At 41.9% G+C, this 17403-nt stretch overlaps 1 protein-coding gene across 2 annotated transcripts in view; it reads right to left on the reverse strand.

Moving 5' to 3' along the window:
• The window catches only part of CEP290 (centrosomal protein 290), a 221073-nt gene that overhangs the window by 90300 nt on the left and 113370 nt on the right, over window positions 1-17403 (reverse strand). For both annotated transcript variants that reach the window (XM_083182358.1, XM_083182357.1), the window contains exons 29-31: window positions 17108-17219; window positions 13479-13934; window positions 9893-10057 (exon numbers count right to left, since the gene is read on the reverse strand). In XM_083182358.1, coding sequence (XP_083038484.1) covers window positions 9893-10057; window positions 13479-13934; window positions 17108-17219 — 733 coding nt within the window. The remainder of the gene's footprint in view (window positions 1-9892; window positions 10058-13478; window positions 13935-17107; window positions 17220-17403) is intronic.

Genomic DNA, 17403 nt, shown 5'->3' on the forward strand with positions numbered 1-17403 from the left:
TACCCCCCGGGTTGAAATAAAGTTTGTACCCCCCCCCCCTACACTATACACGTGTTGAAACATTTCACTACCAGTAACACAAATATAAAAATGTCATCCCAAATGTCATCCCAAATGTCATCCCAGTCATCCAGAAGAATGTATTCAGTGGAGGAGGCATATGCCATGCTTGCTTCTGATTCTGACACAGCCAGTGAGGCAAGCGGGGAATTTGAAGGATTCGTCTTAAGCTCCTCTTCCTCCTCTGGTGATGAGGGACCCCCTCAAAGACGCCCCCGTAGAGCAGCTGAGACCCCCCCCCCAATAATTGATCTCGTATGGACCCCACCACCAGACAATTTTGAGCCCCAGGTTCCTGAGTTTTTGGCCATGCCAGGAATCCAATTTGATTCCACAGGTCTCAGAGAAATTGACTTTTTCAAATTATTTTTCTCTGATGATTTTATAAATTTAATGGTGGACCAAACTAATTTATATGCCCAGCAGTTTATTGCTCAAAACCCCACGTCATCATTTGCTAGGTGGACCCCTGTAGATGCAGTAGAGATGATGACGTTTTGGGGTCTGGTGTTTCATATGGGCATAGTAAAAAAGCCACAAATTAGGCAATATTGGAGTACAGATGTTCTGTACAGCACCCCATTTTACCGTATGGCCATGACTCGGACTCGTTTTGAGGCAATCCATAAATTTATACATTACACCGATAATGCACAGTGCCCACCCAGAGATGATCCCACCTTTGACAGGCTATTCAAAGTCAGGCCGGTCATTGATCATTTCAGTGCCAAATTTGCAGAGCTGTACATCCCTGATAAATGTATTAGCATCGACGAGTCCCTTATACATTTTAAAGGAAGGGTTAAATTCCGCCAGTACCTTCCCAGTAAGAGGGCAAGGTATGGCATAAAAATGTATAAGCTGTGTGAAAGCACCACAGGGTACACCCACAAGTTTAGGGTATATGAAGGGAAGGATTCAAGAATTGAACCGCCAGAATGCCCCCCCCTCCCTCGTAGGTGTTAGTGGCAAAATTGTCTGGGATTTAATGCACCCCTTCCTGGATAAGGGTTATCACCTCTATGTGGATAACTTTTACACCAGCATCCCCCTGTTTAAGGCCCTTGGTTCAAGAGGTACAGCAGCTTGCGGTACTGTGCGCAAGAACCAAAGAGGCCTCCCCAAAACGCACATTGCCCAAGTAATGAGAAGGGGTGAAAGCAGGGGAATATGCACCGAAAATATGTTGTTGGTCAAATATAAGGACAAGAGGGATGTCCTTATACTGACAACAATTCATGGAGACAGTACCACCTCCATCCCTGTACGAGGTACCAGTACCCACACCTCAAAACCAAATTGTATCCTAGATTACAATAAGTACATGGGCGGAGTGGATCTTTCAGATCAGGTACTGAAGCCGTACAGTGCCCTGCGGAAAACAAATATCTGGTACAAGAAGCTGGCTGTGTATATCATCCAGATGGCACTGTATAACGCTTACGTGCTATTCCGTTCTACCGGCCAGAGGGGGACATTTATGCACTTTCAAGAGGAAGTCATAAAGGGCCTAATATTTGGGAACCAGCAGGCAGAGGGCCCCAGTACTTCTAGTACTGGCCCCCGTATTGTACCAGGGCAGCATTTTCCCAACGAAATCCCCTCCACTGCAAGAAAGGGCAGGACACAAAAAAGGTGCAAAGTTTGCTATAAAAAGGGAATAAGAAAGGAAACTATTTTCCACTGTGAAACTTGCCCCGACAAACCCGGCCTATGTATAAAGGAGTGTTTCAAAATATACCACACATCGATGGATTATTAGGTTCATCATTTCACCGTCCATCGGGGGTCTTGCTAATGCCACATAGCACCCACCATTCATTCCACCAGAATCTGAGCTGCAAAATCCAAAAATTACTCCTTCCCTTCTGAGTCCTGCCATGCACCCAACTGGTATTTTTTGTTCTCATGTGAGGCATTGCCGTACTCTGGAGAAATGGGGGCACATATTTTGGGGTGCTTTGTCTCCTTCATTCCTTGTGAAAATGAAAAATTTTGAGCCAGAAGTACATTTTTGTGTAAAAAAATGTAATTTTTCATTTTCACAGCCCAGTTGTACCAAAATTGGTGAAACCCCTGGGGGTTTGAAATGTACACTATACCCCTAGATGAATTCCCTGAGGGGTGTACTTTGCAAAATGGGGTCACTTGTGGGGGGGTTCCACTGTATTGGCAATGCAACATAGCACCCACCATTCATTCCACCAAAATCTGTGCTGCCAAATCCAAAAATCACTCCTTCCCTTCTGAGTCCTGCTATGCGCCCCACTGGTATTTTTTGGTCACATGTGAGGCATTGCTGTACTCGGGAGAAATGGGGGCACAGATTTTGGGGTGCTTTGTCTCCTTCATTCCTTGTGAAAATGAAAAATTTTGAGCCAGAAGTACATTTTTGTGTAAAAAAATGTAATTTTTCATTTTCACAGCCCAGTTGTACCAAAATTGGTGAAACCCCTGGGGGTTTGAAATGTACACTATACCCCTAGATGAATTCCCTGAGGGGTGTACTTTGCAAAATGGGGTGACTTGTGGGGGGGTTCCACTGTATTGGTGCTTTGGGAGTCTTGATAATGCAACATGGCACCCACCATTCATTCCACCAAAATCTGTGCTGCCAAATCCAAAAATCACTCCTTCCCTTCTGAGTCCTGCCATGCGCCCAACTGGTATTTTTTGGTCACATGTGAGGCATTGCCGTACTCGGGAGAAATTGGGGCACAGATTTTGGGGTGCTTTGTCTCCTTCATTCCTTGTGAAAATGAAAAATTTTGAGCCAGAACTGCATTTTTGTGTAAAAAAATGTAATTTTTCATTTTCACTGCCCAGTTGTATCAAAATTGGTGAAACCCCTGGGGGTTTGAAATGTACACTATACCCCTAGATGAATTCCCTGAGGGGTGTACTTTGCAAAATGGGGTGACTTGTGGGGGGGTTCCACTGTATTGGTGCTTTGGGAGTCTTGCTAATGCAACATGGCACCCACTATTCATTCCACCAAAATCTGTGCTGCCAAATCCAAAAATCACTCCTTCCCTTCTGAGTCCTGCCATGCGCCCAACTGGTATTTTTTGGTCACATGTGAGGCATTGCCGTACTCGGGAGAAATTGGGGCACAGATTTTGGGGTGCTTTGTCTCCTTCATTCCTTGTGAAAATGAAAAATTTTGAGCCAGAACTGCATTTTTGTGTAAAAAAATGTAATTTTTCATTTTCACTGCCCAGTTGTATCAAAATTGGTGAAACCCCTGGGGGTTTGAAATGTACACTATACCCCTAGATGAATTCCCTGAGGGGTGTACTTTGCAAAATGGGGTGACTTGTGGGGGGGTTCCACTGTATTGGTGCTTTGGGAGTCTTGCTAATGCAACATGGCACCCACTATTCATTCCACCAAAATCTGTGCTGCCAAATCCAAAAATCACTCCTTCCCTTCTGAGTCCTGCCATGCGCCCAACTGGTATTTTTTGGTCACATGTGAGGCATTGCCGTACTCGGGAGAAATTGGGGCACAGATTTTGGGGTGCTTTGTCTCCTTCATTCCTTGTGAAAATGAAAAATTTTGAGCCAGAACTGCATTTTTGTGTAAAAAAATGTAATTTTTCATTTTCACTGCCCAGTTGTATCAAAATTGGTGAAACCCCTGGGGGTTTGAAATGTACACTATACCCCTAGATGAATTCCCTGAGGGGTGTACTTTGCAAAATGGGGTGACTTGTGGGGGGGTTCCACTGTATTGGTGCAACATAGCACCCACCATTTATTCCACCAAAATCTGTGCTGCAAAATCCAAAAATCACTCCTTCCCTTCTGAGTCCTGCCATGCGCCCAACTGGTATTTTTTGGTCACATGTGAGGCATTGCCGTACTCGGGAGAAATTGGGGCACAGATTTTGGGGTGCTTTGTCTCCTTCATTCCTTGTGAAAATGAAAAATTTTGAGCCAGAACTGCATTTTTGTGTAAAAAAATGTAATTTTTCATTTTCACTGCCCAGTTGTACCAAAATTGGTGAAACCCCTGGGGGTTTGAAATGTACACTATACCCCTAGATGAATTCCCTGAGGGGTGTAGTTTGCAAAATGGGGTGACTTGTGGGGGGGTTCCACTGTATTGGTGCTTTGGGAGTCTTGATAATGCAACATGGCACCCACCATTCATTCCACCAAAATCTGTGCTGCCAAATCCAAAAATCACTCCTTCCCTTCTGAGTCCTGCCATGCGCCCAACTGGTATTTTTTGGTCACATGTAAGGCATTGCCGTACTCGGGAGAAATTGGGGCACAGATTTTGGGGTGCTTTGTCTCCTTCATTCCTTGTGAAAATGAAAAATTTTGAGCCAGAACTGCATTTTTGTGTAAAAAAATGTAATTTTTCATTTTCACTGCCCAGTTGTATCAAAATTGGTGAAACCCCTGGGGGTTTGAAATGTACACTATACCCCTAGATGAATTCCCTGAGGGGTGTACTTTGCAAAATGGGGTGACTTGTGGGGGGGTTCCACTGTATTGGTGCTTTGGGAGTCTTGATAATGCAACATGGCACCCACCATTCATTCCACCAAAATCTGTGCTGCCAAATCCAAAAATCACTCCTTCCCTTCTGAGTCCTGCCATGCGCCCAACTGGTATTTTTTGGTCACATGTGAGGCATTGCCGTACTCGGGAGAAATTGGGGCACAGATTTTGGGGTGCTTTGTCTCCTTCATTCCTTGTGAAAATGAAAAATTTTGAGCCAGAACTGCATTTTTGTGTAAAAAAATGTAATTTTTCATTTTCACTGCCCAGTTGTATCAAAATTGGTGAAACCCCTGGGGGTTTGAAATGTACACTATACCCCTAGATGAATTCCCTGAGGGGTGTAGTTTGCAAAATGGGGTGACTTGTGGGGGGGTTCCACTGTATTGGTGCTTTGGGAGTCTTGATAATGCAACATGGCACCCACCATTCATTCCACCAAAATCTGTGCTGCCAAATCCAAAAATCACTCCTTCCCTTCTGAGTCCTGCCATGCGCCCAACTGGTATTTTTTGGTCACATGTGAGGCATTGCCGTACTCGGGAGAAATTGGGGCACAGATTTTGGGGTGCTTTGTCTCCTTCATTCCTTGTGAAAATGAAAAATTTTGAGCCAGAACTGCATGTTTGTGTAAAAAAATGTAATTTTCCATTTTCACATCCCAGTTGTACCAAAATTGGTGAAACCCCTGGGGGTTTGAAATGTACACTATACCCCTAGATGAATTCCCTGAGGGGTGTAGATTGCAAAATGGGGTGACTTGTGGGGGAGGTTCCTAACTTTTAGCACTTATGGTGCCTAGAAACCTACATGGTGCCTAAAAAAAAATCTCATAAAAAGGAGGCTCCAAAATCAAGTAGGTGCTCCTTCTATTATGAAGCCTGTGGTTTGGTCAACGTGCACACTAGGGCCACATATAGGATATTTTTGAAAACAAAAGAATTGGGGGAATCAATTTTTAGTCACATTTCTCTAGTAAAATCTACTGTATTCGTTAGAAAAATGTATTAAAATTGAAACTCTGCAAAAAAAAAGAAATTTTGAAATTTCACCTACACTTTGTTTTAATTCCTGTGAAACACCTAAAGGGTTAACAAACTTCCAAACTGCTGTTTTGAATACTGTGAGGGGTGCAGTTTTTGAAATGGCATCATTTATGGGGGTGTCTCACATACAAGTCCCTCAAAGTCACATCAGAACTGAACTGGTCCCTAAAAAAATCAGTGTTTGAAATTTTCTTGAAAATTTGAGAATTTGCTAGTCATATTTGAAGCCTCCTAGTGTCCAAAAAAATGAAAAGGAAGTTGAAATAATGATTGCTACATAAAGTAGACATATGGTCTTTGTTAGTTATTAACTATTTTGAGTGGTATGATTATTTGTCTCACAAGCAGAAAATGTGACATTTTGCATATTGCTAAATTTTCCATTTTTTCACGATATTTTGGTATTTTTCACAAAAAAACACAGACTGTATCGACCCAAATTTACCACTAACTTGAAGTACAATGTGTCACGAAAAAACAATCTCAAAATCACTGGGATAAGTAAAAGCAAAAAAAAGTTATCCCCACTTAAGTGAGACATGTCAGATTTGAAAAAAAGGGCTCTGTCATGAAGGCACAAACTGGCTCTGTCATGAAGGGGTTAAATATCAGGGACAGCACTGTGTTGAATACAAAGTACCAAAAGCAATCATCCCTTGAGGGAGTTAACAACACTCAATCATGCTCATATGAAAAATCCATTTAGGAGCAAATATAAAAGGAAGGCAATGTTAGTATAATATAGTTATTGCACATGGATGGCAGTTAGGAGTAAATCAGCAGAATGTGACAAAAAATATAGCGATTATATGGTATAATTGTTGCACAAGGGTGATAATTGGGAGCAGATCGACAGAGTATGGCAGAAAGACAAAACTTGTATAATTACAAGTCCAAAAAATGTCAGCGGGGTTATCCAGGGCTGAATGCTGCAGGTTTAGTTGGAGCTAAGTCTGTCTACTGAAATCAGCTGTTAGAATAAACGCCTGCACGACGGACCGATACCACGCCGCCTGAACCTGTAATGACAGGGGCGATGCGTGGTCTCCAGGTCCCGTTTAGCTGGCGGTGTTACCTGCAGATGGATCACGTAGTCGTCTGATACCAGATGGTAGTAGCCGCTGAGTCGCAGCGGTCTGCAGCTCTGTGAGCTGATGTGCAGCTAATTGAACAGCTGATCAGGGGATAGCAAGGGTGACGCGTCAGGGGCGTGCACTTCACACGTGTTTCGCCTAGGGCTTGTTCACAAGTGACATTCAATCTAGGCCACTATTTACGACGGGGGAAATAGCGGTGAACGCCTATTCAGTGCTGTCTTTCCTGACAACATTGAAGAGGCAGATCGACAGAATGTGTCCGACTTTAAAAGCAGTCAGACCCGTTTTGTCGATTTCGGCCGTGAATTGTCGCGATCGCGGCCAAATAGCGACAATCCACGGCCGTTTACGCAGACACGCCCCCTTTTCGCCAATCAAAAAGTGGGACATTGAATCGCACCTGGCGATCTGCGGTCGAACAAAACTAAAACAGGCCAGGGTCACGGCTGTCTGGCCAGATCGACTGTCATGACCTAGGATTGAATACCCCCCTTAGTGGTTGACCTACCGACCATATCCCCTATGAATTAATGACATAACTAAGGCGTATAGGGGCAGATGTATTAAGCCTTAACAAGAGATAAATGCAAGGGTGATAAGGAGAGATAAACGTCCAGCCAATCAGCTCCTTACTGACTTTTTCAAACACAGCCTGTAGCATGGTAGTCAGCAGGTGATTGGCTGGATGTTTATCTCTCCTTATCACCCTTGCATTTATCTCTTGTTAAGGCTTAATACATCTGCCCCATATGGTCTTAAAACTGCCCCTAGCCCCTAGGGGGGGGGGGGGGGAGGCTATAATCTCAAAATTAAAAATGGCTTTACGCAACAGGCAGTTTCAAGCACAAAGTAAGTAAATGAAAAAAATATATCTACATTTCAGAGGATATCACATTGTTCCTGAGTATTACATTTTTCTAATTAACATGATATAAATGACCGTTGTAATATTCACAAAAAAAAGAGCATTTTCAAAATTCTTCTTTAAAATATATGTCAATAATGCCCCAAAATGCTATAAGCCAATTATCAGCCTTCAATGGAAAAGTTAAAACAACTTTATTTAAAACATCTTTGGCAGAAGAATATTGCTTCTTTAGAAAACCTTGTTACAGATGTTTGTTGTCTAAATGTGTGAATGTTTTAAATCCTAAAATCTCATTATAGCACGATGTAAAGGTAAAACAGTTTGACTACTTCCTTGTGTCAATTATAATGCAATTTACAGCTACACAGTACATTTACAGACTAAAAACAACCACATGCAGAGCTGAAAACTAAGTTCAGCATGACTTCCAAACTTTTCCTGCAAATGTGATTAATTATACATTATTACACCAAAAGTTTCAAGCGATCACAAAGAATTGAACAAGTGGAATTTAATTCTATTCTGTATACATAGGGGCCACCCATGGTAGCGAACAGCGGCTAAAACATGCAGAGTAATGGGAACATCAAAGCCCTTAGCCTGTCAACACATCAGAACAAAAACTTGCTTCCACAGTAGCAATATCACATTGAGTTATTCTGAAAATTTGGAAAAATTGAAGTGTGAAGGTCACATTTTAAATTTTACTTTTATTTAAAAGTCATACAAAGGAATTTGAAAAATAAAGTGCATACAATATCCTACTGCAGACTGCGTGTATATATTTTGTGGTGTTAAATATGTTTAAAAGTAATGTTAATGTTATAGTATGACACCATATGAAACTTGAAACTACAAAAGTACCATTGCATCGCAAGTGAATCCACAGTACCCCGTATGGAGAATAGAGAAATACATATTTTAGAATAATGTTTTTATTACCAATATTATTTATTTAAACTATAGTGTATATGCTGTATTGGCTATTATGGATTAATTCTGAACAAATGTGAAACATTTCATTTGTCACTGAATGGCATAACTAGTTATTTTCAGTAGTTAAGATGATATACAGTAGCTCTGCCAACTACTTATAGCTAAATTTAAAACAGTCGTATAATATGAAAACATATACCCTACAGCAATGGTTCCCAAACTGTGTGCCTAAGCACCATGGGGTGCTTCGGGACACTTGCAGGGGTTCCTTGGATTGGAGGTCTAGGACAATTTCATAATAGTTATGGGCAAATCAAAAAACAAAACCAGAGTTGGTGGTCGCCAATCATGAAATATGCAGGTAAACAAAAGCAAATCTGGTTCCTCACTACATAATTGATCCCAAGGAAGACATATAAACAAAATTAACTTAATTTCATATTTTTTTAAAATTTATGAAAAAGAAACTTTTGGCTTAGGGGTGCCGTGAAAAATATTCTGATACTAAAAGTATTGGGAACCACTGCCCTACAGTGTTGTGTATTTGAGCATAGTTGTTTACATTACTAGGTCCCAGTAGGTGTAAAGGTGCCCATACACGGTACAATTGCTGTGTGCGCGTTGAGATGCACGCTCCCATGAACATCCCATCGCACAGCTCAAAAAGTATGTGCAACTAGCTTGGATCACACATCCTATGCAAATCGAATGCGATGCAACCTAGTTCACAACGCATACAATAATTGTACCGTGTATGGCCACCTGTAGACTGCATTTCATAGTGCCACTACTTTAGAGACTTAGGTGCTACAGTGTCTGGAAGCAAATGAGTATGCTGGTGTGCCCACAAGTGTGTAGAGGCAAAAAGAAAACATTTGGAGAAAATTGGCAAACTCTACAAAGCAAGAAAGTGATTGGTCTCTTAGGTTGATCTATAACTATTGCATGTAATTAAGTGATAAGTGCTGGAGTGAAAAGCTGGAAGATGTACAGTAAATACATCACTGGTAAATAAACAACCTACTTTATTCTCCAAACATATAAATCTTTATTCTCCATACATCTAAATACTAGTAACTGTACATTATTATGCTTCCTGCATTTGCTCTACCATTACGGAGCCTGCATGTGCGGGGACACCATATTATTGATTATTATTATTATTGATCTACAGCAGCTTCAGGTATGAAAGACTTGCCACAGCAAGGTGCTCACTGAAGGGTATTGAAAGGTAGGAATAAGGAAAACACACCCCTCTCACCACCAGCCATGGCAAAAAGGGATTGCATATCAATATTTTGAATGAATACATAAAGGACTATGGTTTTAAGATTCCTAGCAATTTCTCAAGTGGAACACACATCATTCTCTTACTTTGCCTTGCTGAACAAGTTCTTCCTCCAAATTGTTAATTGTACGTTCCTGTTCAGACATTAAATTATTCAAATACTTGATCTCTTCTTTTTTTTGGTTTAATTCCCGAGTAAGTTTCAAGTCTTGGAGCCGCATTTCATCCATTTTCTTGTGCCACTCTGTAACCTGTGTATGGTGCAGTTACATGGTTTGTTAAATATAGATACATCTTAAAAGGAATACATAGTCGTTGTTGTGGATTAAAATATCTGTCTTTATGATTAACTGAATGTATACTTTATATGAAAGGTATTATAAATAATATAAGAGAACAGTAAAGAGCCAAAGTATTTCTTAAGAAACTAAACAGTACTGTCTTCATACAAGAACAATGTAAGGACAAAATGCTAATTTTTTTATCTTGTGATATGTGTATTGATATTTTATGCAAATATAACTATGTATATTTAAATAAGCATTTGCTAACTTCTAAAAGGTCCACTTTCTTTGGATGGATAACCTTACATGTCCACTATCTACAGCCAGCAATCTACACTGCTATAATCTTGCAGATGTCATAGAACCATGACGTGTATCTCTGTTCCTCTTTCACACTTAAAGTCACTGGGGGTCTGACTCTGAGCCGACATGTCTTTATGCGCCTTTATGTTAATGCAGCAGCCAATTTTGTGAATAGTGAAACGACCGCTTTCAGTGGTGCATATATGTCTTGGTGCAGCTATAGATGCACCATGGATACCCACACCAGCTCTATGGTAGGTGCATATTCTACTTCTATGTATGGTGTACTGTGTGAGAGACTGCACGCCCACTCAAATCCCTGCTCCCATCCAACATACTTTCCTACAGCTTCAGTATCTACAGTATATGGCACCCACTCCTCTAAGCAGGTCAAGGTGCCAGACACGGAGCCAAAACTGTAAACTTGTGCCAAAGATTCAAGAATAGTTTTTATCCAGTTAACCTGAAACTAAGACTCCTGAATGGTATTTGATGCTGTTTGGAGCCCAGTAGCACGAGGTGCATGAATGTGGCAGTGACTGGGAACCCATCAGGTCAAAAACAACATGAGAGCTGGTAGTGCTTATCACAGCAAAGTGCAGCCTGCTCCAGAAAAAGCAAGCAGATGCTTGGGATCCATAAACAAAATAAGAGTCAAAATGCCTAGATTCTTCCATGGCACTCTATATCCCAATGTTCCCTATTTATAAAAGACAATGAGGGGACATCTCTCAGTCACTACAAAAAAAATGGCTCCAGATCTGTGCGTGGAACTCAAATACCACCAAGAATATTCTGAAGCATAAAAGGCACATAGTGGACTGGATGCAAAAAATAAAGAAAATAAGTGAGGTTGCTAAGGATCCATAGTCAAAAAATATTTGAAACAAAAATAACTAAAGTTGAAAGGCTATTACCAGGCTTCAATTGACTCAATTTATTAGAATACTGTAGTTTTCTTGGAATCACAGGTTCTTTTTATTAGAATTTAACATAAAGCATCAGTATAGCTAAATACACACATGGTGTCCATCTGCAGCTCACCCATATGAGACAAATACCTGGAAAATACGCACCTTATGGTGGGTACACATGGTGAGATTCCTTTGCTATTCATTGCCATGTACGTTTTGCGAATTCATGTGCTATTTACATAAAACTCTAAACTCTACTATACACATTCAATCTGCACTATACAGTCATTGCTGCACTGCCTATTTGGCTTATCGATTTCAGCTGAACAGGAGTGTGCTTGGGCATCGAATCGGGATACAAAGCTTAAAAACATGTTCTAGCTCCATTTGATGTCTATGTGATCCCGATTCGATTTTGACTTTATAATCAAAATTGCAGGGTAAATTGCACCGTGTGTACACACTTTTATTCAGAATAAAACACCAAAAAGATCTGGTATTCCCTGCCATTTGTGAGTAGTGTAGTGAACATTGTCACACTGTAACTTGTTAGACAAATGTTCTAGCTTATTTCCTTTTATAAAAGACGATGAAACTCCTCCACATTTTCTGGTGATCTGTTTCAATAACCAAATCATTATTTAGGGTAATAAGAATACCTAGATGCCTACCACAAATTTTGCCAGTATGGACCACACAATGGGCCTGATTCAGACCTTCAGAATCTTCAGAGCCCAGTGATCACAAAAATGCAGCCCTGACAGTTTCCGCCGCCCCTGCGCAAGGCCGCAAATGCGTTCGCAGTCATACAAACAGGGGGAAAACCATTAGTAATTGCTCACCATCTACTAGTCCCCCCACCATGTTTGCAGCACCAATTCAGGCTAGACTTACTCCATGCTGCGATGACTGTGAGGAGGAGGCCGCTGCTGATGGCAGTGGCTCCTTAGCAGTCAAGGACAACCCATGTATAATGGTAAGTATTCAGTGGCATACACCACTTTGTAAAACAACTCTTTCCAAGGATGCAAATTGTTAATAGACTATTCTCGGTGGTATTGCAAACTCTCAGCACAATAAATGGTACAGCGATGAGGTAATGGACAACATATTATATCTACTTTATTAAGCATCTCTGGGGGGCCACTGGTCCTTCTTAAAGTAAAAGTAAATGATGGCTCACGATTCTCACAGATGAAATCCGGAAAGGTGAAAGGATGGAGGTTAAGATGATTAGACGCAGTGGAATTCTATAGTGAACAACTGTTTTTCCATACTTAGCGGGACTTTCAAAATTGTAATTCATAAGAGTATAAATCTAAGGTATCATTTATATTTTAATCATGCCCAAGCAAAACACATTGTATTTAGGATTTAATTGGTTTTGGAACCATAGCAAAGTAAGAGATTTGAAAAGGAAGAACCAACTCCTCTTGCTCTCTAAGATCACCCTCATCAGCCTGCACCTCTCTGTACTTTTAGCAAACAAATACTCCTGCGATAACTATTTGTTGTTGATATTAATTAGTGTTTATTAGACTGCCAAACATGCCTAAATCTCTTGGAGGTTCGCTCTATGCATAAGGGACATTATCAAATTACAAGATTCTACAATCTGTGGAAAACTAAGTGAGAGCTACATTCTAAACTTGACAAATCTCCTTGAACGTCAGGGAGACTCCTCGAAGCAGTGGTGATCTCTGACTACCTAAAAAGAATCTAGCGATCTCTCAACACATTGATGATCTCATCACACTCCACCCACTATGTCGGAAACACAATAAGGAAGAAAGTGAACAAAAATAAAATCACCACTCTCCATTACTAGTGGATCACACCACCCCCCCCCCCCCCCCCCTTGCGGGCTCGCTGCCCTCACCACACAGTGGTCCCGGTGCCTCGCTATGCTCAGCACACTAATTTATTCTCCTTCTATGGGTGTCGTGGTCACCCATAGAGGGACAAAGTGCTGGGAGCAGTCGGGATTCCGGCATCGGGATTTCGACCGCCGGGATACTAACCGCAGCCCGTTATGATCACTCCCATTAATTAAGCTTATTTTAGAGGTGCCACAATTTACATAAATAATGGAAATGAAATATCTTGGATTTTGAAAATAAAACATACTGTTTGACTGTATGCAATCTGCTTTGTTCAGTATAATGACCTACCTTCTGAGCACCTCTGGCATCTTTAAGGGTGGCAAGAAGTTCTTCCAAACTCTTAAGTTTTAGCTCTAACTCCAGTGCATGGGTCTCTGTATCTCTACGTTGCTGCTGAACAAGTTGCATTTCACTTAAAGTCTTTAACTTATCATTCTGTAAATCCATCATGGTCTTTGAGAACTTTTCTTGTTGGGCTAATGGCAGAGCACCACTGAACTGCCGTCTCAGTGTTTGAATGGTATGGCGGAGGTGTTTAGCTCTGTTCCTTCCTTCCATCCGGGCATAATATAATGCCTGCTCTTTGTCATCAATTTTCTGTTCTAAACGTAAACTATAGGCTTCCAATTTGTGCAGTTTGGCTGTTGTAGCTTCTAACTTTGCTACTGCAGTTGACTCACTAATTTGAAGAGCTACAATATGCTGATGTAATTTGGCAATTAGTGCTTTCTCATCGGTTTGATCCTATAAAAAATAAAAAGATAAAAATGTTAATATCTTGGAAAATGCAAAAAAATGGTATTTCCTCTAAAGTCAAAGGGAAAATTAAGTTGCAAGGTTTAAATATGTTGAATTTAATGTGGCACAAGGTTCAGGAACATACTGTACAATACTTGGTGCATATACATATACTTTTACATAAGCAATACAAGTAAGTGTATTATAAAAGACATAAAAGAAGTACTAGAAAAAAACACAATACAGATGAGTACATTTGATATAGTAAGAATACACCTAAGAATGTATTTTTTTTTTCTTTGTCCTACCATCCACTAGGGTGCAGAGAGAAAATAGAATAGAGAATATTGTATTCTCTCTCCACACACTAGTGGATTGTAGAGCATGAAAAACTACACTAGCCATGGTTCGGGCAGAGTGTCTCGCTACGCTCGGCACACTCTTCTATTCTCTCTCCACACCCTAGTGGATGGTAGCATAGAATAGAATACAATAGCAGTTAACAACTCCTGCAATCAATGGAGAATCCATAGGAGAAAGGCCACTGGAGGGAAAGGTACACCAGCTTCAATGTGCATGCACCAGCATCGACCAGGTCTCTGGTTCAGGATTCGTAACAGTAGTTTGTGGTTCAGACTGGAGGCCATGAGATTTTTCAGAGGATTGCCCTAGCGACTGACTAGAGACTGGAACACTGCGAGATGGAGAGCCCATTCTACTGCTTGAACATCCCGTCTGCTGAGGAAATCTTCCCAGATTTGTGCTCATGGGATATAAACTGCTAACAATGTGGTTAGGGAATGTTATTCCTAGATAAGGATGTGAACAACCTTCTGCATTACAATACTGCTCCTGGTTCTGCTTTGAATTATACAGGCCACCCCTGTTGCATTGTCCATTTAAATTTACACTACCTTTAGACGCAAAGGAGACCTTGTCCGATAAAGCGCTTGATAAATCCGCTTCAGAAAGGTTATGGGAAGGCTTGACTCATGATGTGACCACTGACCCTGAAATGAGTGGTGCCCAGTGAGTGCCTTCGGGCATGAGGACGTGGTTGCCCTTGCCTTCAGGCAGGAGGACGTGGTTGCCCTTGCCTTCGGGCAGGAGGACGTGGTTGCCCTTGCCATTAGGCATGTCTTGAGGGCCGTGACGGCTGTCAATCGTGGTGAAAATTTTTTCAGACTGACCAAGATCCAGCCAGTGTCTGCCATATCGGAGGTCCTGTCCACGTCTAATGTCCTGTTCGTGCTAGAATGGACTGTTGCTCTGCCCAGTGAGAGAAGCCTCAGTTTGAATTTCCAGGAGGCATCTGGAATCCGCCTTCTCAAGGGGGGCATTATGTCAGGACTGCCATTTATGTCTTGTTTGGTTTGCAGTGCCCCTGGTTACACAGAGGTGCTGCTCTTATGTTCACCTTGCAGTACCTCTGTTTGGCCAGAGGTGCTGCAGTCATTGTTTGGTCTGCGGTGCCTCTGGTTACACAGAGGTGCTGCTGTTGTTACATTCACCTTGCAGTGCCTCTGTGTGGCCAGAGGTGCTGCTATCATTTCTTGGTCTGCAGTACCTATGGGTGGCCAGAGGTGTTGCTGTTGGGTTCTGCCTGCAGAACTGTGGCTTCTGGGAGCAGTTCCAGATGGTGTAATCAGCTGGACTGGGCTGTTCTTAGAATGCCATTCCCAGCTGCAGCACATATCGATCATTAAGGGGCCTGTCTCTGTGTGCTGCAGCGATTGGTCTGCTCTGGTTTAAAAACTGCATTTGCCCTGAGCTCAGGGCCAGTGATAGCTTTCTCAGCCACGTCTGTACTGCTGTAGCTGACCGGATACCCGAGTCCTGTTACCTTGTCCCTGTACCCGAGTCCTGTTACCTTGTTCCTGTACCCGAGTCCTGTTACCTTGTTCCTGTACCCGAGTCCTGTTACCTTGTCCCTGTACCCGAGTCCTGTTACCTTGTCCCTGTACCCGAGTCCTGTTACCTGGTTCCTGTACCCGAGTCCTGTTACCTGGTTCCTGTACCCGAGTCCTGTTACCTGGTTCCTGTCCTGATTTATGATCCTGCTAATACAGTGAGTTTCATCCATCCTGCCTCCGTTTGTCAGTTCCTCCAGCAAGTACCATTACTTCTAGTCTTGCAGTCCACTGGGACTTCTGACACTCTGATGGATCAGCAGTAGCACTGAAACTACAGTCTGACTGCCAGGACCTTCGGGGGACGCACCTCTATATATGAGAGGTATATTAATGACTAAACTTTAACATGAATAGTCAAATGTTTTTGATTAAATGGACACTGAAAAAAATGGTGTGTGTTACACATGTAAGGTTGCAAAATCAAAATATCAAGTGAATTCTTTTATACAGTTTTATTGCACTAGAAATTCTGCCAACACCAAGTTTGTTTCTACAGAAATCTAAAAACCAGCTGTTATAGCAAGACAACAGGAACCACATAGCATGCTGTAAATAAATTAACGATGCAATGTATTCAGACCTGACCGCGGGGCTGCAAATTTGGAGTATATTCAATGTCCTTTGGCGAGCTGTGATGGCGAGAAGTGCCGATAGCTCGCCATCACAGCTCATGGGTTAGTATTCAACTGACCACCCTGCACTCGCCATTATCACCTCACTGGGCTTTTCCAGCGAGGTGGAAACGGCGAATGCACTGTCAAAATGGCGAACCTCGCCATTCTCGGACGATGAGGATTCCACTGGAACACAGAATAGGGCGAGCGGCCAGAAACCCCTTGCTTGTGAAAATATTGCAGCCCTGCGAATAGCTGCAAATCCATAAGCAACCGGTCACCATCGAATGATATTTCCAGTGCGTGCAGTCCGTACTTAACCAAGGCGGTACTTGGCCAGTGCAATAGCAACAGGCTGTTGTTCAGGGCCGGAGGTGACCTCACACACCCTCCCTGAAAATGCATGGGCAGGCTTGCGTTTTCACCGACACTCCCAGAAAACGTCAGGTTACCTCGAACAAACATCACCTTTCTGTCAATCAACTTGCCTACGGCCAACGATTAAAATAAAAACAAAAGACGATGCTGGATGACCTCGCACATATTCACTGCAAACCATATGCATGTACAGAAATTCGATTATCACCCAGACTGTAAATTTGCAGCCATGCTATCAGGACTGAATACCTCATATTTGTAGAGCAAAAAATACCTGAAAATCCAGCACTTGGTTTCGGAGGGACTCTACCTCCTTCTCACGTGACTGCTGGCGATAAACTAATGTTGAAACTTGTGCTTTAGCTATATCAGAAAGGCTGTGCAATCTAAAGGAAGACAAGTATATGAATATTTAACATATAGTTATACTGCAGATGTAATATCTCAGCCAACAGCAAATACACTATTACATTGTTTAAAAATATTCAACTGTAAACATACATTTCATTGCCAACTGCATGAATCTAGAATTTTACTGAAAAAAGTTTACACATCTCAGATTTGGCTTCA

This window comes from Crinia signifera, chromosome 4 (assembly GCF_055691185.1).
Source record: "Crinia signifera chromosome 4, ASM5569118v1, whole genome shotgun sequence".
Classification (NCBI taxonomy): Eukaryota; Metazoa; Chordata; class Amphibia; order Anura; family Myobatrachidae; genus Crinia; species Crinia signifera.